Raw genomic sequence first — 22,073 nt, forward strand, 5'->3', positions numbered from 1 at the left:
AACTGGTTCACCTGAGCACGCGGATGCGGGACTCAGCATGGGTGAAGCGCATACTAATGTTCCTTGTCTCCCAGTACAACAGAGGACCAGAGGAGAGGAGTTTGGTGTTTTGTCTAAAGCCACCATCGGGTTATGAGGTGTCTAGCAGGGAAGGAGCGGCAAGTCCGGGAGGACGATCACAAGGTGAGGGTCACCAAAGTTTGTCTGATACATGTTCAAGTAGTGCAATGTCCTCATATGCTAGCAGTGGTTCTTCAACAGACCGTGAAAGCGGTTCTCGTAAGTTACTGAAAATATTGAACGATCATTTTAGTGGGTCAAAGAGCCGCAGAAAGATAGCGCGTGCAGCTGACAGTGATAACGCAGGCAGAGGGCCAGTTGTACATTGTTCTTACACAGCGCTGACGGCAGGAATTAGGAAGAGCTCGAGGGAGAGGATTAGGAGAGGCACGTATGTGGATGTTTTTAGCATTACGAAGGTAGGGAAGAAGGATTTGGCGAAGGCAAGGGAAAAAGGGGGGATAGGTGAAGAGGCATATAAGTCATTCCCAAATTGGGTGACAGCGTTTAGTGTCTTTGCCTCGGTGTACCTGGAAACTAGGCCGGAGGCATCGGTGGACGTGTGGCGATACCTACATTTAATTACGGGAATTTATAAAAAAGATGGGGGGTCCATCTGGCGTAGGTATGATGAGAGCTTCCGGGAGAAGGTCAAAGGGAAACACATAATCCCTTTTGACTGCAAGGACGTAGAGACGTGGATGGAGATGATGCGACCTAAGGAAAGTGAGAGGCAGGAGGTCAGGTCACAGAGGTTTCGGATGCAGGGGAGACGTAGCTCTCCCCCAGCGCAAAATAGAAACAGGTGTTTCGCCTTTAACAGTGGCACATGCGCCCGAGGGAATGCATGTAGGTACCGGCACTCATGTGCCAAATGTAGGGGACCTCATCCAGCCAGAGATTGCACGAGAGCCGTGCCAGGGGCAGGTAGAGGCAGGGCGGAGCCACTGCCCAATCAATAAGGCAGTTTCGCTGGTCCAGATGCAGCAGCTGGGCAGGTGGCTTCGCTGGTTTCCGGACAGAAAACTCGCGGAGTTTTTGGGTTCAGGTTTTACTTACGGTTTTCCCCTTCCCATATTTGGTACGGTCAGGGCTGTAGCAAAAAAGAATTTGCAGTCAGCCTATGTTTATCCTGAGATTTTAGCCAAGAAGGATAGGAAAGAAGTGGATTTGGGTCGCATGGCAGGCCCTTTTCGATCCCCGCCAATGCAAGATTTGGTGATATCCCCAGTGGGAGTAGTACCCAAAAAAGCAGCGGGGAAGTTTAGGCTTATACAGCACCTGTCACATCCCCACGGGTGATCGGTTAATGATGCCATAGCCATAGAGGACAGCTCCGTGAGTTAACAGTCATTTGAGGAAGCCTTAGAGGAAGCCTTAGACCTAGTTAGGACCTTCGGGACAGGGGCATTGTTGGCAAAGCTGGATATTAAATCTGCTTTTCGCTTGCTTCCCTTGCATCCGGAGTCATTTAGGTTCATGGGTTTTCGTCTGCCAGACGGTTACTACGTAGACAAGTGTCTGCCGATGGGTTGCGCAGTGTCCTGTGCGTATTTTGAAGCGTTCAGTTCCTTCCTGCACTGGTGTATACAGGCAGGAATGGGTCACGTGGGGATAGCTCACTATTTGGACGACTTCCTGATAATAGGAAAGGCTGATTCATCAGAATGTGCAGACATTCTGTTTTCGGCTCATGCTTTATTTTCTGTCTTGGGAGTGCCGGTGGCACATGACAAGACAGAAGGTCACTTCCATTGTTTGTCATTCTTGGGAATCGAGATTGACACGGTGGAAGGGTGTTGTAGATTGCCCCAGGAAAAGGTTACGAAGCTGGTGCTATTTCGCTGCGCCAGGCCCAGTCATTGTTAGGCTCCTTTAATTTTTCGTGCAGAATTATTCCAATGGGAAAAGTGTTCTGTAGAAAGATGCAGTTAGCTACAGCAGGAGTGTTGCGGCCACACGCACGGATTGCCCTGTCTAAGGAGGTGAAGGGAGATTTGCGTATGTGGTTGAAGTTCTTAGAGAACTTTAATGGCATTCGTATTTGGCCAGCTCCACCAGTTGCCAGTAGCCAGCTTGAACTAGTAACGGACGCTTCGGGGTCCGTGGGTTTTGGAGCCTATTTTAAGGGTAGGTGGTGCGCGGATCGATGGCCGGAGTCATTGCGCTCTAAAGGGTTGCTAAGCAACCTGCTGGTGCTGGAATTGTTCCCCATAGTAGTGGCGGTAGAACTATGGGCGTCGGTGTTAAAAGGGCAGCAGGTAATATTCTGGTGTGACAACCTTGGTGTAGTACAGTGCATTAACAAACAGAGCGCGTCTTCTATTCCGGCCATAGAATTGTTAAGACACTTAGTTCTGCGCTGTTTGGAACATGACATTACATTCAAGGCGAGACATGTCCCTGGTGCTGAGAACGAGGTTGCTGATGCTTTATCTCGAGGGCAGTGGGGACGCTTTAGAGAATTGGCTCCACAGGCTGACATTAAGGGTACTGTCACGGGCACTAGGAGTCTTTACCCAGGGATCACCAGATGGTAGGCTTACCAGAGCAATGTAGATGGTAATAGGGTACTCTGGTAGCTGGGTGATCACGGAACATGAAATGATGGCCGATGAGATGCTCAGGAAAGTCTATGACTAGCAACACTGGTAATAATGAGGTAATGATACACAAGGAACTGTATGGACAAGGACACGTGAAGGTAGTCAGTGGTCTGCGATAGCAAGTTGTACCACTGCTATAGTGAGGAGGAATGTCCAACAGAAACAAGGAGGTGATGAGCGTCAGCGGTCTGCGGGTAGCAAGTTGTACCGCTGTCTGAGTGAAGGAATGGAATCCAAGTGGAGGTATCCAGGAAGTCAGTGGTCTGCGGTAGCAAGTTGTACCACTGCTATGTGAGAGGATAATGGAACAGGTGGTACTGGAAACAGGGATCAGTGGTCTGACATCCGCAAGTTGTACCACTGAATATATATGTGAGGAGGTGCACGGGGGAAGACTGCAACACAGGATATACACAGGCACCTTATACACGATCCACAGTAATATGCACAATATAGAAATATATATATGTAAATGACTGATCAGGTCTGCAATCTAGAAAGTCTCTTGAAGTAGTCCAGCACAATGATAACACAGTCAATGATGGCAATAGACTCAGCGGATAGCAGACTCCAGAGAGAACCAAACACAGTCCAGCAAGATATGCAATACACAGCACAGTCAATGAGAAGTATGCATACCGTGGTTCAGCAGTAGCAGTCAGATGGGATTGCAGCGGTACCTGAGCGGCTGGAGACCGACTGGATAGGAAGTCCCTGGATAGGAGAAGCAGCGGTCTAGCAGGTGCAGCGCACAGGTAAGTAGACCGACAGGGACACGAATCCACAGGAGTCAGCAACACGTGGAACTGGACTCATAGGAAACCCAGGAGAATGGAGATGATCCAGCAGAGGGTAGTAGAAGAGATACAAATCCAATGCTGACAGGAGGGTAGAGACCAGTGGAACACGTGAAGGCGTGGAGAGTGGATCAGCAGGAGATGAACGATAGCGCTGACCACAGCAGCAGGACTCAGCGGCACACGGAGGTAACCAGTAGCAACCACAGGAACCAACAGCGATGGGAAACAGGAGTGCAGCGCAGGGCAGGAGCTGTAGATCACGAAGTGTAGCAGATGGTAATGAAAAGCGGCAGTCTCGAGGAAGCCACAGCAAAGATGAGATGAGAATGTAGTGCACGGAGGCAGCGGATAGTAATCAGCTGGCAGTCACGATGTTGAACACAGGCGAGTTGCAAGCAGGAGACTGTAGTGCACAGAGGCAGCGGATAGTAGTCAGCTGGCAGTCACGATGTTGAACACAGGCGAGTTGCAAGCAGGAGACTGTAGTGCACAGAGGCAGCGGATAGTAGTCAGCTGGCAGTCACGATGTTGAACACAGGCGAGTTGCAAGCAGGAGACTGTAGTGCACAGAGGCAGCGGATAGTAGTCAGCTGGCAGTCACGATGTTGAACACAGGCGAGTTGCAAGCAGGAGACTGTAGTGCACGGAGGCAGCGGATAGAAATCAGCAAACAGACTTGATGAGAAGCAGGTGAGTGAGGTAAAAGCTGGAGTGCACGGAGGCAGCGGATAGCAATGAGCAAACAGTCACATTGATATAGAATAACATTGAAGTGGTGTAGAAGACTGTAGTGCACGGAGGCAGCGGATAGGAATCAGCAAACAGTCATGATGATACAGTTGATGGTAGAAGTGGTATGGAACCACAGTAGTAGAAGTGGATTGGAAACCACAGGAATCAGCAGCGCTGAATAAACGAGTAATACAGGAACACCTTCAGAGACTCATGAGGAATGAGACTCCAAGATCAGGCAACGTGGTAGTGACCACAGGTGCTTAATATAGGGAGGTTGCCTGATCTGCCAATTAAGTTAAAGGGGTATACACTGAAGTATAGAAAAGGGCTGCGCATGCGCAGACCCTCAGGATGGTGGACGGCCACGGTTCCTAAATGTCCGGGAAGAGGCACTCACGGTCCGGTGAGTGACAGTACCCCCCCTTTTAAAGGTGGGCACAGAACGCCTGGAACCGGGCTTGTCCGGATTTTTGGAGTAAAACTTCTTCAAAAGGGCAGGAGCATTAAGATCTTCAGCTTTGATCCAAGAGCGCTCCTCAGGACCAAAGCCCTTCCAATGAACGAGGAAGTGGAGGACTCCTCGCGAAATTTTTGCATCTAGTACCTCGGTAATCTCAAAATCCTCCTCCTGATGGACTTGAACTGGCTGCGGAGCTGAGGGAGGAGTTGAAAAACGGTTGATAATAAGAGGTTTGAGCAAAGATACATGGAAGGCATTAGAAATCCGAAGACTCTTAGGAAGAAGGAGTTTCACACATACTGGATTGATAACTTGAATGATCCTATATGGACCAATAAAACGAGGGGCGAATTTCATGGATGGAACCTTCAAACGAATATTTTTTGTGGATAACCAGACACGATCTCCAATTTTTAGTGGTGGAATAGCCCGCCTCTTCTTATCAGCGAAAGATTTATATTTGACAGATGTCTTCTTTAAACAGGTTCTAACCTGAGACCAGATATTTTTAAAGGTCTGACAAACAGTCTCCACCGCAGGAACTTGGGTGGGCGGGAGGGCAGGAAATTCCGGAAAAGACGGATGGTGACCGTAGACCACAAAGAATGGAGTTTTGGATGATGACTCATGGTACATGTTGTTATGGGCGAACTCAGCCCAAGGGAGTAACTCTACCCAGTTGTCTTGATTGGCTGATGAAAATATCCTTATAAAAGTCTCAAGATCTTGATTGACACGTTCGGTTTGTCCATTGGATTGTGGATGGTAAGAAGATGAGAGTGCTAATCGTATGCCCAAGGTTTTACAAAGGGCTCGCCAGAATCTGGACACGAATTGTACTCCTCTATCAGACACAATCTCAGATGGACATCCATGGATACGGAAGATCTCTTTAATGAAATGTTCAGCCAGGATAGACGAGGAAGGCAAACCAGACAGAGGGATGAAATGAGCCATCTTCGAAAATCTGTCCACTACCACCCAAATAGTGTTATGGTTCTTACTAGGTGGTAAATCAGTAACGAAATCCATACTAATATGGGTCCATGGTTTGGACGGAATGGGTAGTGGTCGCAGCAACCCTGCTGGGGTTCTGCGGGAGGATTTGAATTGCGAACATAATTCACAGGAAGCAATGAACTCTTTGACGTCTCTCCTCATTGAAGGCCACCAGTAACTTCGAGAGAGGATCTCAAAAGTCTTGTGTTCACCGGCGTGTCCAGAAAAACGAGAGGCATGGAACCACGAAAGGATTTTCCTCCTTAGAGTAGAAGGCACGAGGGTCTTCCCAAATGGTAGCGTTTTGGTGGATGAAGCAGCCAGTGAGATACATTTGGGGTCTAGAATGGTATGGTTGGAAACCTCTTCTATATCAGAGGACGTAGCAAAGGCTCTAGATAAGGCATCAGCTTTTTTGTTCTTGGCAGCTGGTTTGAAGGTAATTATTAATTCAAAACGGGAAAAGAAAAGAGACCATCTTGCTTGACGAGGGTTCAAGCATTGGGCAGACTGGAGATATGACAAGTTCTTATGATCCGTGAAGATCGTCACCGGATGACGAGCTCCCTCCAACAAGTATCTCCATTCCTCTAATGCGGCTTTGATAGCCAGTAATTCCTTGTCTCCGATGGTATAATTCTTCTCTGCGGGTAGGAGACCCCGAGAATAGAAGGCACAAGGGTGGAATTTTTGCTGTTCCGAGCGTTGGGAGAGAATAGCTCCTAAGCCCACATTAGAGGCATCTACTTCTAGGAAAAAAGGGAGTGTCACATCAGGCTGACGAAGGATTGGAGCCGAAGAGAAGGACTCTTTTAATGTTTGAAAGGCTTGAATAGCCTCAGTAGACCATTGCTTAGGATTAGCCCCTTTACGAGTCAGGGCCACAATAGGAGATGCAATGGAAGAAAAATCTTGAATGAAGCGCCTATAGTAATTGGCAAAACCTAAAAAACGCTGGATGGCACGAAGAGTAGTTGGCTGGGGCCAATGTAGTACAGCATTTACTTTGTCAGGATCCATCTTCAGACCAACTCCGGAAACAATATACCCCAAGAATGGAATCTGGGGTAATTCGAATGAACATTTTTCTAATTTACAGAACAATGAATTTTTCCGTAGCCTGGAGAGGACTTCTGCCACATGTTGGTGGTGAGAAGGCAGGTCCTGTGAAAAAATCAATATGTCGTCCAGGTAGACGACGACACATACATATAATAAGTCCCGAAAAATCTCATTAATGAAGCCCTGAAAAACAGCGGGGGCATTACATAGCCCGAAAGGCATTACCAGATATTCGTAATGCCCGTCTCTGGTGTTAAACGCCGTCTTCCATTCGTCACCGGAACGGATTCTGATTAAATTGTAAGCACCACGAAGATCCAACTTAGTAAAAATACGGGCTCCCTTGATGCGGTCAAATAGCTCAGTGATCAACGGAATGGGATACCGGTTCTTGATAGTAATGGCATTGAGTCCACGAAAATCTATACAAGGGCGTAATGATCCATCCTTCTTTTTGACAAAGAAGAACCCAGCTCCAGCGGGCGAGGTGGAAGGTCGAATGAACCCACGCTGGAGGTTCTCCCGTATATATTCAGATGTAGCTTGAGTTTCAGGTAACGAGAGTGGATAGACCCGGCCTCTGGGAGGAGTCTTGCCAGGAAGAAGATCAATCGGACAATCCCAAGAACGATGAGGAGGAAGACGTTCAGACTGAGCTTTATCAAAAACATCGGTAAATGAAGCATATTGAGGAGGGAGTCCCGGTGAAATAGCTGAAATGGAAGCTTGCTGTACCTTGAGAGGAATGACTTGGGAAAGGCAATGATGGTGACATTCAGGCCCCCAAGACGTGACTTGAGGGGTGCGCCAGTCAATCTGGGGAGAGTGACACTGAAGCCATGGAAGGCCTAGGACAATCGGACTTGTCGTAACAGGAAGAATTAAAAACGATATCTCTTCATGATGCAGAGCACCAATCTGAAGGGTTACTGGAGACGTACTCTGGGTGATGAGACCGTTGATGAGACGTGATCCATCGATAGCCGTCACAGTAATGGGAGTTTTTAAGGTAATCATTGGTAGAGACCATTGATTAACTAACGATTTGGAAATAAAATTTCCTGCTGCTCCGGAATCAATCAATGCCTGTGACTCAAAGGTCTTGGTAGCAAAGGAAATAGTCACATCAAAAGCGCAGACTTTAGATTTCATAGACGATGGAGAGGACTCCAGGGACCCTAACTTCACCTCTCCAGAACTAGTTAGGGCCTGGCATTTCCCGATCTCTTAGGGCAGGAGCTGAGGACATGAGTGGAATCAGCACAATAGATACAGAGTCTATTCTTGACTCTTCGTTTCCTCTCCTCAGAAGATAACTTGGAACGTCCAATCTCCATGGGAATCACAGCGGGTGACACTGGACGAAATTGAGGGTTAGAGCGAAAAGGTGCTTTAGCAGAAGTCGTTTTCTCAGCCTCTCTTTCACGAAATCTCATATCAACACGATGGCATAGAGAGATCAAATCTTCAAGTGACGAAGGAAGCTCTTGGGTAGTCAGTGCATCTTTAATTTTATCGGAAAGCCCCTGCCAGAAGGCGGCAACTAGGGCTTCAGTGTTCCACTGAAGTTCAGAGGCTAAGATCCTAAATTGAATGACGTACTGGCCTACAGTATGAGATCCTTGTCGCAGACGGAGGATGCTGGAAGCAGCGGAGGTCACACGACCTGGTTCATCGAACACACTTCGGAATGTAGAAATGAATTTGGCACTATCTTGTAATATTGGATCGTTCCTCTCCCACAGAGGGGAGGCCCAAGCCAGGGCTTGTCCTGAAAACAAAGAGATAAGATAGGCCACTCTGGAACGATGGGTAGAAAAATTTTGAGGTTGGAGCTCAAAATGGACTGAACATTGGTTAAGGAAACCCCTACAAGTTTTGGGGTCTCCATCGTACTTTGACGGAGTAGGCAGGTGAAGCGTGGAAGCTATAGACACCTGGGATGGCAAAGGGGAAACGGAGGAAAGCACAGGAGCTTCAGTAGTAGCTGTCACAGTCTGTCCAGATGTTCCTTGGGAGGTTAATGACTGATAACACTGAAGTAACAGCTGTTGGCGGGCATCCTGTTGCTCCACACGGCTAACCAGATGTTGCAGCATCTCTTTGGCGGTAGGTTCCACATCTGGGTCTGTCATGGCCTGATCTTACTGTCACGGGCACTAGGAGTCTTTACCCAGGGATCACCAGATGGTAGGCTTACCAGAGCAATGTAGATGGTAATAGGGTACTCTGGTAGCTGGGTGATCACGGAACATGAAATGATGGCCGATGAGATGCTCAGGAAAGTCTATGACTAGCAACACTGGTAATAATGAGGTAATGATACACAAGGAACTGTATGGACAAGGACACGTGAAGGTAGTCAGTGGTCTGCGATAGCAAGTTGTACCACTGCTATAGTGAGGAGGAATGTCCAACAGAAACAAGGAGGTGATGAGCGTCAGCGGTCTGCGGGTAGCAAGTTGTACCGCTGTCTGAGTGAAGGAATGGAATCCAAGTGGAGGTATCCAGGAAGTCAGTGGTCTGCGGTAGCAAGTTGTACCACTGCTATGTGAGAGGATAATGGAACAGGTGGTACTGGAAACAGGGATCAGTGGTCTGACATCCGCAAGTTGTACCACTGAATATATATGTGAGGAGGTGCACGGGGGAAGACTGCAACACAGGATATACACAGGCACCTTATACACGATCCACAGTAATATGCACAATATAGAAATATATATATGTAAATGACTGATCAGGTCTGCAATCTAGAAAGTCTCTTGAAGTAGTCCAGCACAATGATAACACAGTCAATGATGGCAATAGACTCAGCGGATAGCAGACTCCAGAGAGAACCAAACACAGTCCAGCAAGATATGCAATACACAGCACAGTCAATGAGAAGTATGCATACCGTGGTTCAGCAGTAGCAGTCAGATGGGATTGCAGCGGTACCTGAGCGGCTGGAGACCGACTGGATAGGAAGTCCCTGGATAGGAGAAGCAGCGGTCTAGCAGGTGCAGCGCACAGGTAAGTAGACCGACAGGGACACGAATCCACAGGAGTCAGCAACACGTGGAACTGGACTCATAGGAAACCCAGGAGAATGGAGATGATCCAGCAGAGGGTAGTAGAAGAGATACAAATCCAATGCTGACAGGAGGGTAGAGACCAGTGGAACACGTGAAGGCGTGGAGAGTGGATCAGCAGGAGATGAACGATAGCGCTGACCACAGCAGCAGGACTCAGCGGCACACGGAGGTAACCAGTAGCAACCACAGGAACCAACAGCGATGGGAAACAGGAGTGCAGCGCAGGGCAGGAGCTGTAGATCACGAAGTGTAGCAGATGGTAATGAAAAGCGGCAGTCTCAAGGAAGCCACAGCAAAGATGAGATGAGAATGTAGTGCACGGAGGCAGCGGATAGTAATCAGCTGGCAGTCACGATGTTGAACACAGGCGAGTTGCAAGCAGGAGACTGTAGTGCACAGAGGCAGCGGATAGTAGTCAGCTGGCAGTCACGATGTTGAACACAGGCGAGTTGCAAGCAGGAGACTGTAGTGCACAGAGGCAGCGGATAGTAGTCAGCTGGCAGTCACGATGTTGAACACAGACGAGTTGCAAGCAGGAGACTGTAGTGCACAGAGGCAGCGGATAGTAGTCAGCTGGCAGTCACGATGTTGAACACAGGCGAGTTGCAAGCAGGAGACTGTAGTGCACAGAGGCAGCGGATAGTAGTCAGCTGGCAGTCACGATGTTGAACACAGGCGAGTTGCAAGCAGGAGACTGTAGTGCACGGAGGCAGCGGATAGAAATCAGCAAACAGACTTGATGAGAAGCAGGTGAGTGAGGTAAAAGCTGGAGTGCACGGAGGCAGCGGATAGCAATGAGCAAACAGTCACATTGATATAGAATAACATTGAAGTGGTGTAGAAGACTGTAGTGCACGGAGGCAGCGGATAGGAATCAGCAAACAGTCATGATGATACAGTTGATGGTAGAAGTGCTATGGAACCACAGTAGTAGAAGTGGATTGGAAACCACAGGAATCAGCAGCGCTGAATAAACGAGTAATACAGGAACACCTTCAGAGACTCATGAGGAATGAGACTCCAAGATCAGGCAACGTGGTAGTGACCACAGGTGCTTAATATAGGGAGGTTGCCTGATCTGCCAATTAAGTTAAAGGGGTATACACTGAAGTATAGAAAAGGGCTGCGCATGCGCAGACCCTCAGGATGGTGGACGGCCACGGTTCCTAAATGTCCGGGAAGAGGCACTCACGGTCCGGTGAGTGACAGGTACGCCATGTCCCTCTTTGGTTTGGCAGGTGGTCGAACAGGCATTATAAGGCTGGCAGAAACGTCGCTGGCTCCTTCCACCAGGAGGGCATATCGGGCTGCGTGGCTGCAGTGGCGGCGGTTTTTACAGTCGCACGGTCGGTGCGACTCAGGTCAGAGCACTTACATGCTGGATTTCATTTGGGCTAAATATCAGGAAGGAATTACTAAAAATGTAATGGCAGCCATGCTGGCGGGCATTTCATTTATGGCTAAACTTCATGGGTGGACGGATTTTACAAAGGGGTTTTTAATATCCAAAGCTCTGAAAGGCTGGTCAAAGCTTCAACCAGGGAAGGAGGATGTGAGGAGGCCTGTCGATAAGAGTATTCTAAGAAAAATTATGTCTGCGCTGGCATACATAGCCGATAATGCTTATGAAGTGCTGCTGTTTAGTTCAGCTTTCTCGCTGGCTTTCTTTGGCGCATTCAGGGTGAGTGAGTTAGTGGCGCAATCTAAGCATGACTTGGGGAATGCTTTGTCGGCCAGGCATATGTTTTTGGATGTTAACATGCTTTCTTGTCAAATCCTTAGATCCAAAAGAGATCAATCGGCTCGTGGTCAGTGTATTTCCATCTCTGCTCAGGAGGATAGTGAGATCTGTCCCGTGTCCTGGTGCAATAAGTTCGAGAAAATTAGACCACGTGGGGCTGAGCCCTGGTTGGTTCATGCCGACAAATCTCCACTGTCGAAGTTTCAGTTCACAGACATATTTAAACGTGCGTTAGTGTACGCTGGTTTAGACCCATCGCGCTTTGGTACTCACTCCTTCAGAATTGGAGCAGCTACAGCTGCGGCTGAGGAGGGCTCTTCAGTTAGCGCCATTAAAGCTTTGGGTCGTTGGAGATCAGATGCGTACAAAACGTATATTAGACAAACAAACAAATAGTCAGTACGCAGTAGGTCATTCCCCTCCTGTGTTAACCTTGGGTCTTGCTGCTCGCCGTTGTTTTTATACGGGGGCATGAAGGGATTTTGCCATTTTTTCCTCCGACTAAGGCCTGATTAGTGGTGTGCCTCCGGGGTTATGGTTTTTACCTTCATCTGGGTTAACACTACCCCCCTTGTTTAATATTTGTAAAATAAAGTAAAATAAATTACAGTCACCTGAAGTCACTTAGAAATTATCTAACTGTTCTACGATTCATGGAGCTGTGATATGCATATCAAGAATGGAGCAAGGTGTATCGGTGGAGGTGTATGTGAGCAACCTGTTGGTGATGACTCCTATTATCTGTGTTACAGGTGGTTCAACTCGGAGTCTAAAAATATGGTTTGTTGGGCATTCATTCGTGTTCTGGGCATCCAGACTTAAATTTGCCAACAATAAAGAAGCCTTTGGTAGGCCTGTGGATATTCGGTGGATTGGTGTAAGAGGTTTGAGATGGCAAGGTTTGATGCCACTTTTGACTGCTGAGATTACATTTGGGGGGAAATGATGTGGGCATAGGAAAGTCTTTGGACTTAATTATTGCCATCCGAGAGGATCTTAGAAGTATTAAAAATAGATGGCCTTCAATATCAGTATGCTGGTCCAATATAATACCCCGAATTAACTGGCGTCCAGAGATAGCTTTCAATAAAATAAAAGCCATTGTTTCCGAGTTAAACAGAGCAACTAGGAAAATAATATTGGAAATTGGGGGAATAGTGGTCGATCACCCATTGATAAGATCTGAGCATAGACACCTATAGGAACGATGGGGTTCACCTGTCTGAAGAGGGTAATTGGCTTTTTGTAGAGCAGCTCTTTTGGAGAGTAGGCAAGTTAGTGAGGGTTTTGGGTGGCGGGCTGGGCGTCCATTAAAGGACTCCAGCGTGGCAGGAGAGCTTTTACAATCAGCGACTAATTCATACGGTGCTATCGCTGATTGGCCGCACGTCACTGCTCCTTTCGAAGCACCCTGGCTCTTGGTACCACTGTGCGAGGACCCCTTGACCTGCACTGTGCGCGTACATCTTGGGGAGCCCAGAGGGGAGTGGTCACGATGACGCCTGATTTAGCACCAGCCGATCGTAAAGGACTGTGGTGCCTGGGACCAGTGGTTAGTGCCTGTGGGCCATACACTGTTCGGTTTCGCTATTAGTTGTTAGCTGATTGTATTGCTCTCGCCGCCACCCTTTCATAGGTTAATAGTAGTAAACAAATAAATAAAACAATAAATAAATAAAAAGTTTACGTTATTTGCCACTACAAAGTTGTCGGTGTCTTTATTTGTAGATAAGAATGTATAGTGATAAGATTAACGTTGTTAAGGTATAGTGTAATGCTGAGGGAATCAGCAGTCTGTACTTTATCCATTTAAATGACATTAACGTAATATTCTCCAACATGCACCCAGTAATTTCTATAATTAACTGTGTCCACATTTTTAAGTCTGCCAACACAGCATCATTCATTCATAAATAATATCACAGATGCCAGGTGTGAAGAACCTACAGACCTGATGGGTAAAGGACTGAGCTTTTCTATCATGCTAAAGTTAATTGACCATCTAGAATGAAGGAGAGAAAAAATAATATTTCTTTGAACCACCTCAGAGAGAATTTAGCATACGTACATTTTTATCTAATGAGAAGAGAATATTGCTAGTAATAACCCTTAAATTGTGGGTGTGCTGCCTAATAACTTCAATTCCCTGCAGGGGACATTATAATGAGCTGGTAAAAATTTGATCATTTTCCCTACATAAGCAACTGTCCTGCTGTCTGAAGTATGAGTTACACAGAAGAGGCCAACCTATCGATTGCCATTGACACCTACACATACATATTGACACATTGTCACCCTTGATTATGGATGAACTGTAGTAAACTCCTGATGACTGCACAGGTGCTCTAATTAGTGGTTTATTTAAAAAAAAACAAAAAAACAACAGAAAACAAAACCAAAAAAACTAGCAAAATTAATTAATAGCAGCCAGCCCACAAATATTTCTAAGTGGTTTGACTGACAGGCATTTTTTTTTCTATGTTTAGCGCCCTCCTTAAGCATGGTTGTAACAGTTATTCAGAAAGATCTTCACATTGCAATCTGTGCTCAAGGGACATATAATCCATCATTTTGCCTTAGTAATTGGTGCACCTGCCACAATTTTGTTTCTGGGATTACTAACATTTGTGATTCACTGATCTGCCAAGGTTTCTTACTGTATCATAAGCAGTAGCTTGAATACAATTATAATAATTTTGTTGGTTATTAATCTGCTCATGTTGGTCTAGTGACTTTATATTAGTCCTTCAGGGTCACCAAATCGGCCATGTAAATCTGGACAACACATGAATTACACTAACTGCACCACAATAAATTCACCTGCGTTCTGCACAGAATAAACTGCAGGCAGAATGTGTAATTTGTTTGTGCGCGAATTTACATGACTGCTCTGGTAACTTTATTTGCATTTCAAAACAATTATGCAATTAATATACATATATCAACTGACCAGAGAGCAGTAACGCCAATTGTAGTTGCCAACATCTGCTAAAATCAGCATTCGGCCAAATTAAAACAGAGTAGACATTTGTGTATTCTCATTCATATGTAAAACTGGCACATATAAATACTGCAAGGGAAAGTATGATTTATTCCTGTATTTCCACCAAATTATGATGTCAGGTTCAGTAAAGGATCTTCAATTCACTATATGGCATGGTCTATATTAAAATGGTCTATAAAGGTAGTCTTCTGTGTCTGCAGATCCTTAATTTCCCCTAGGTAGACATTTTTTTCCCTTATTATTATTATTATTATTATTATTATTATTATTAATCTAATAATAATAATAATAATAAATTAAAAAATGATATAATACTGCAATCTTGAATACGATGAAATAGGTCCCAGATCTCATTGATACTATTTGGTAAAAAATAAAATAAAGGTGTAATCAATAGATTTTGCCTATCATGCATTATACTCCAATTATGAACATGTCTTCAGTGAATTGCTATTCTTTTCATTTAAACTAGGTAAATATATTATGACTAAAATATGACATTAGTATCAAAGAACAGGCATCAAGATTTACTGGAAAAATAGAGAAATTACAATGAATGTCATGTTTAGCCATAATCATTTCTGAGATCAGAGTCAGTTCTCATGTAAGAAATAACAACAAATTAAAAATCATACTATGGGGGAAGGGGATCTAGTAAAGAGAGACTTTTTGTTCAGTAATTTCAAAATGCGCAAAATCAACATAAGAAAATTGTGAATACATGTTTACTACTAAATATTATTTTGGTTTTCTAATTCAAGCGAAATTTAAACGATTTGATAGTGGGGATTTTTTTTTTAAAGAAATGTTGCTGCTTTTCCCATTATTTCAATGACCAATACATTTCAATAGGTAGACCGAGAAGTGTAAACAAGACAACTGGTCTGACTAGAGATGCTCAGGTTCGGTTCCCTGAGAACTGAACACACCCGAACTTAGCATATCAGAGTACCGAGCCAAGCTGGATCGGTACTTTTGCGCTTTTTCTAAATCGAAAATGAGGCAAAACGTCATTGATACGTTGTCGGATCTTGCAAATTTTGAAATCTACAAGTATCGCCCTCCACGGCGATCTAGCGCCATTTCACAGCGGGACACAGAAGGGGTAGTACAGTCTGTAGAACAGTTGGGCAGCAACATAGAAAGAATTGAAAGCATGAAAAAACTGTCAGTTTTTAACTTTTGTGCAAAACAGAAAACTAATTTTCACCCCTTGCATTGTAACATGGTTTTGTCCAGGAGACTTAAATAAGAAACTTCTTAATTTAAGTTCCTTAATGAATCAGACCCGAAGTGTACGGTTTTATATAGGTTACACACAAAGAGGAGTGCTCCATTGCGTTATTGCTAATTGTCATTGCTGAAATACAAATACTAGGCCTGGCAGGCTTTTCTTCTGAATTAGCAGTCCAATTGTACGGTGTTATATAGGTTACACACAAAGAGGAGAGCTCCATTGCTAATTGTCAGTGCTGAAATAGAAATAATAGCGCTGGCAGTCTTGGACTAAATCTGCAGTTACATTTTACTGTACCATAGCTCACTTAGAAGCAGGAGATGTGGCAGGGTTCAGTGCTGAAACAGAAATTGTAATAGGGCTGTCAGTGTTCTTAAAAGTCTCCAGTGACATTCTACTCTGCTATAGCTCATACAGAAACAGGAAGGGTGACATTGTTGTCACTCTCCAGTCTCAGTCATGATGATACTAATCCCTCTACCTTGTGTGCTTAAGCCTATGTTCAAGTACATAGTAGTTTTAAGTCAGGGAAACAAAAATGTAAATAAAAGCTTGAGCCTTTTTAAAGAAAAAAAAAACCTCTCTAATAAAGTTTACTGTAGAAAAACATAAAAATTGCCAAGATGTCATTCTACCCAAAATATTACCAAGCATACCAGCATCAGGTAGCTCCTTCTGTTAGCTAGATTTCAGCACCTGCAATCTACACTGTCATCATATTCACCCTCATCATTGTGTACATCTTCTTCAAACAATATTAATTCATCCCCGCTGGAATCCACCATCAGAGAAGTCTGTGTACTTTGATGTAAGTGCCGATAATTGCCTTCCTCATGGAATTTGTAGTTCATTTTATGGCAGGACCTAGGATCAAGCACAGTTGGCAAAATGTAGAGATCTGATTTCAAGATGTTGATAACTATTGGATCCTGGCGAAGCAAATTAACCTACAAATTACAATATAGTTAGCGGATTTACTTTGTTTCATTTCCTCCTTCAATTTCTCTAGCTGCTTCTCAAAAAGTCTAATTAGGGGAATCACTTGACTCAAGATAACAATCTACAGTCTACACTCTCTTCACAGGTGACTACTTCGCTGGACTAAAGTACATTCCCCCTCAAATTCATTCTTCTTGCAACTGCTGCATTCTCCTACATGCTGTTGCACAATCCCGAAAAGAACCCTAAATATTTCGGGACACAGACAGCATTTCCTGCATGTCACTGTCATTTTTTAAAAAGTTCTGTACCACAAAGTTTACTGTGTGAGAAAACCAGGAAATGTGATGGAATTCTCCCCACTGTAATGCTCTAACAATATTGGTGGCATTATCAGAAATGACATATCCTCAGGAGAGTCCAAGCAGGATAAGCCATGTTGTAATGACATCCCTTAGTTTTTCAAACAGGTTGTCAGCGGTATTACCTCTGACCTGTGCCTTGTCTCGTCTCTGATGACCACCTCTCACTCCTGCCTTCAAGACTTCTCCCGTGCTGCTCCCTACTTATGGAATTCCCTACCATGCTCAATTAGACTTTCCCACAGCCTTTAAATCTTTAGATGCTCTTTGAAAATCCATCTCTTTTTTAGAGGTGACCTTATCCTCGATAACACTATTCACACCAATTCCAATCTCCACTCTGAGCCATACTCTCTCCTCTTGTTTCAGCTGTGCCCTCTTCCCTTTAGAATGTAAGCTTTCTAATGAGCAGGGTCCTCCATACACTTTGTTTTCATGTCTCCATTCATTCATCTTCCTTGTTTTACATATGTCTTGTTTTATGTATGTCCTTGTCTTCCCACGGCACTGTGGTGCCTTACAAATCTACGATAATAATAATAATAATAATAATAATAAATAATATTAATATCCGGGTGCTCCGGTTTCCTCCTACACTCCAAAAACATACTGATAGGTTAATTGGCTGCTATCAAATTGACCTTAGTTTCTCTCTCCATGTCTGTGTGTGTGCGTGTGCGTGTGTGTGTTAGGGAATTTAGACTGTAAGCTGCACTGGGGCAGGTACTGATGTGAGTGAATTCTCTGTACAGCGCTGTGGAATTAGTGGCACTATATAAATAAATGATGATGATGATGATGATGATAATAATAATATGCCTCTTAGTGAAGCCGCTGATACAGAGTAGCCTGCCTCAGAAAAATGTGACGTAGCTGGGTACATGCTGCTGCTGTTCCTGCTGATGAAGGCGAATCACCACCCCAGTGGGCAGTCACAGTCATATAATCTTTAGTTTGCCCAGTTCCGCATGTCCACATATCTGTGGTTAAGTGTACAGTGGGTAGAATGGCATTTTGTAGCCCAATAATTACATTTTTACGAACCTTCTGGTAGAGGTGAGGAATAGCTTTTCAAGTAAAATGGAGTCATGATGGAATTTGGTAACAGGGACAAAAAAGACCTCAAGTAATTGTCTAACAGCAGCTGCATTAATAGTGGATATTGGATGCAGATTTAATACTAGCATAGTCGCCATGCCATCTGTAATCCGCTTTGCGACAGGGTGACAGCTTTAAATCTTGCTAAGGATTGTTTAACAGGCAATTGTTGTAAACTAATAGTAGTCTGGTTCTTGGTCTACTACTGGGTTGAAGATTACCCCCAGCAGCAGGAGGAGCAGCAGCAGTGGGCCTAACACACAAGGATTCTTCGGAGGAGTCCTGAATAGGGGAGGAGCAGGGACGGATTTACCGCTAGGCAACCTAGGCACCTGCCTAGGGCCTAGCGGCTCCCGGGGGCCCAGCTGGGGGGGGACAAGTGAAAATGTAAAAAAAAAAAAAAATTGTGGCCCCTCCCCCGACTCGTGGCACCCCCCCCGCGACTCGTGCGGGAGGGGGGGGGGGGTGGATGGGTGGTGCCGCAAGTCGGTTCCTTCATTTTGAGAACTGTTTCTCGTCCCCCGGGGGCGGGGTTGTGATAGAGCCAGCGGCTGTATTCTTCTGTGATGTCCGGCTTGTGGGACTGCCTGTGCTGACAGCTGCTGTTCTTATCTTGGCTGGCGCGCTGAGTAGAAGGTGAGCACACAGGGGGTTCCTACACTATGCATATATGTAAATGTAACAAAAATAATATGTACTGAGGGTGTTATGTGTGGCGTGATATCAACTGGGGGTACTATGTGGGGCATGATATGATCTGGGGGTACTATGTGGGGCATGATATGATCTGGGGGTACTAAGTGTGGCTTAATATGATCTGGGGGTACTATGTGGGGCTTAATATGATCTGGGGGTACTATGTGGGGCATAATATGATCTGGGGGTATTATGTGTGGCTTAATATGATCTGGGGGTACTATGTGTGGCTTGATATGATCTGGGGGTACTATTTGTGGCTTAATATGATCTGGGGGTACTATGTGGGGCATAATATGATCTGGGGGTACTATGTGTGGCTTGATATGATCTGGGGGTACTATGTGGGGCATGATATGATCTGGGGGTACTATGTGTGGCTTAATATGACCTGGGGGTACTATGTTTATGATAATATGATCTGGGGGTACTATGTGGGGCATGATATGATCTGGGGGTACTATGTGTGGCTTGATATGATCTGGGTGTACTATGTGTGGCTTAATATGATCCTGGGTTACTATGTGTATGATAATATGATCTGGGGGTACTATGTATGATAATATGATCTGGGGTACTATGTGTAGCATAATATGATCTGGGGGTACTATGTGTAGCATAATATGATCTGGGGGTACTATGTGTGGCTTAATATGGAGTCAATGTAATATACCCCGCACTATACATTGGGAAGAGGGGGGGGGGGGGGGCAGAATCTTTTGTTTGTACTGGGCCCCACAATTTCTGATGGCAGCCCTGCGTGTGTGTGAGGGGCCACTGTGTGTGTGAAGGGGGGGCCCAAACTGATATCTTGCCTAGGGCCCCATGAGGTGTAAATCCGGCTCTGGGGAGGAGTCATCTTGCATTAGCAACTTGGATGCAGGACTAACTCCGATCACTTGTGAGGATATTGATGATGAAGGTGTTGGGGGTGTAGCTTGCAGGTGCTTGGATCTAGATGAGAGAAGGGAGGTAGCTGATACTGGACTGCTTGTTGCTATTTTTTAGCATACGTTTCTGATTTCCCCAAGAGTTCCTACCTCTACTGACTGTGGCTTTACAAACGCTACAAATAGCTAGCCAACTGTTGTCAGGATTTGGGTTAAAATAATTCCACACATAAGAAGTGGATTTTTTGGTCTTATGCCCAGGCATGACAATGACCTTCTTATCGCTGGTAAGAACTGCTGCAGTCTTTGTTTGAAAGTGTATGAAAATAATAATGTGACCTGTGAGGTTGTCAAAATTGACTGCAAATGACTTGAAATTAGTAATATTGAGGTTAATAATAATGTAGGAACAAAAAAAAGGGCAATATTATGTGATTTTAGCATACTTTAGCATTTTTTCTAAAAAATACAGATCTAAAATCTAAACCAAAAAACACGAGGGCGGTTTTGCCAAAACCAAAACACAAAGCTAATCCAGGTCCAAAACCAAAACCACTTCACGGTGGTCAGTGAGCATCTCTAGACATGACACAATTGGAAATACATAATAAAACATGGTAAGTACCATATACAGCAATTCATGGGTAACAGAGAAACGGTTACATTAGGGTGCAGACACTGAGGAAATCAGTGCAGTGACATACCAGCAAGGTAGAGGAAGATAAAACTGGCTAGCAAGTCAAACTGAGTCAAACTGAGTCAAAGGCATGTGAGTTGAGGAAAATTACTGTGTGTGTGACATGTCAGGATCTGCCTCTGCAGCTCCTGTTTGCAAGAACTATGTTTGAACTCCGTTATTATTTGTACCAGGCTCGCAGTACCTCTGGCATACCACAGGTGCTGCTGTTGTACTATTGTCATTTTACCCTCACCAGCAGGAATTAACCTTCTTCCCTTGTTAATTATCACACCAGTCTCACTGATAATTTATGCCTGCTCCTCACAATGCTCCTTGCTGGTCATCCTTAGACTTCCTGCAAGCTACATTTTGTTCTGTGAATTCTAGGTCCTAGCTATTACCATTGCTCAGCTAATCTCACCTGTACTTGCTGTTTGTATTTAGTGCTATTTATTGGTTATCCTGCCACACCCAGATATTTGTTTATTATGCTTTACCTGGTCTGCACCTTCCCTGCATTATCTTGATTGAGCTATTGCTTCAGTAAAACAGTTTATGTTTTCATCATAATTCTGGGTTCATAGCTGTAATTACCATAATCTAAATATTGGAACTGAATTGTGACAGAATGACCAACCCAAAGAACAGCATTGGAGCCACTTGAAAGATTTTATGTTTCAGATATTATTTTCTGGGTCACAAGATGCCAATTGTATCCATTGTTTGTTCTGCAAATAGTTAAACTGCCTTTACTACAGACTTTACCGGCAGATATAATCCTACTATGCTAACAGCAAGCTCAGCTTAGTGCATTACTTACAAATCCAATAAAAAAAAACTAACATTTCATTTCTCTCAGTTCTCCTTGTTCAAATGCTGTTGATTATCTTCAAATCAACATTATCTGCTACTGATTCAGTGCAAGCAGCACCTCTCAGTATTGCTACTACAAAACTGCAGTTAACCAAGAACTACTGTGTAGCAAAACCCAGGCCCGCCGGTGGTCCACGCCTTTATCTAACCAAGAAGCAGCGATGGCGCAGAAGGATTAGCAAATTATGCTTTTATTATGGCATTAATGAACACTTCTTACAAGACTGTCCACCGCAGACCACAACATCCTATAGAACAGTCTTCAACTTGCACCTTTCCTGTATTTGTTTGCACTTTACCTCCTGTTGGTACATTACAACCTGATCTATTCCCAGGGATGGGGCCTAAGCTGCCAGTTTCTTCCTCCTGTTCCAAAGGGTGCCAGCGTCTGCCTCCTTTGGTGTGGTTTCTGAAGTTATGGTTCAGCCCGATTTGCCTCAAAGTGTTGTCTGGTCCAAGTGTTGTGCTCAGTCCGGGCCGTCCCCTGCCAGGGGTGCCCAGTCCGGGCCGTCTCCTGCCAGGGGTCCCCAGTCCGGGCCGTCTCCTGCCAGGGGTGCCCAGTCCGGGCCGTCTCCTGCCAGGGGTGCCCAGTCCGGGCCGTCTCCTGCCAGGGGTGCCCAGTCCGGGCCGTCTCCTGCCAGGGGTGCCCAGTCCGGGCCGTCTCCTGCCAGGGGTGCCCAGTCCGGGCCGTCTCCTGCCAGGGGTGCCCAGTCCGGGCCGTCTCCTGCCAGGGGTGCCCAGTCCGGGCCGTCTCC

The 22,073-nt window shown here is 45.2% G+C and overlaps 2 protein-coding genes across 2 annotated transcripts in view; one reads left to right on the forward strand and one right to left on the reverse strand.

Moving 5' to 3' along the window:
* NELL2 (neural EGFL like 2) overlaps window positions 1–22,073 on the reverse strand; it is a 252,389-nt gene that overhangs the window by 202,530 nt on the left and 27,786 nt on the right. The gene's annotated exons all lie outside the window — the stretch shown is intronic.
* LOC142152430 (uncharacterized) lies at window positions 1,437–12,457 on the forward strand. The gene is made up of 2 exons (XM_075209077.1): window positions 1,437–2,550; window positions 11,009–12,457. The coding sequence occupies exon 2, from the start codon at window positions 11,016–11,018 to the stop codon at window positions 11,934–11,936; it is 921 nt and encodes a 306-aa protein (XP_075065178.1). The 5' UTR covers window positions 1,437–2,550; window positions 11,009–11,015; the 3' UTR covers window positions 11,937–12,457.

Source organism: Mixophyes fleayi, chromosome 4 (genome assembly GCF_038048845.1).
Source record: "Mixophyes fleayi isolate aMixFle1 chromosome 4, aMixFle1.hap1, whole genome shotgun sequence".
In the NCBI taxonomy this organism is placed as follows: Eukaryota; Metazoa; Chordata; class Amphibia; order Anura; family Limnodynastidae; genus Mixophyes; species Mixophyes fleayi.

Excerpts from the sequence above, each read along its gene's own strand:
- LOC142152430 (XM_075209077.1), top strand. The coding sequence starts at position 11,016 with ATGTCCCTCTTTGGTTTGGCAGGTGGTCGAACAGGCATTATAAGGCTG.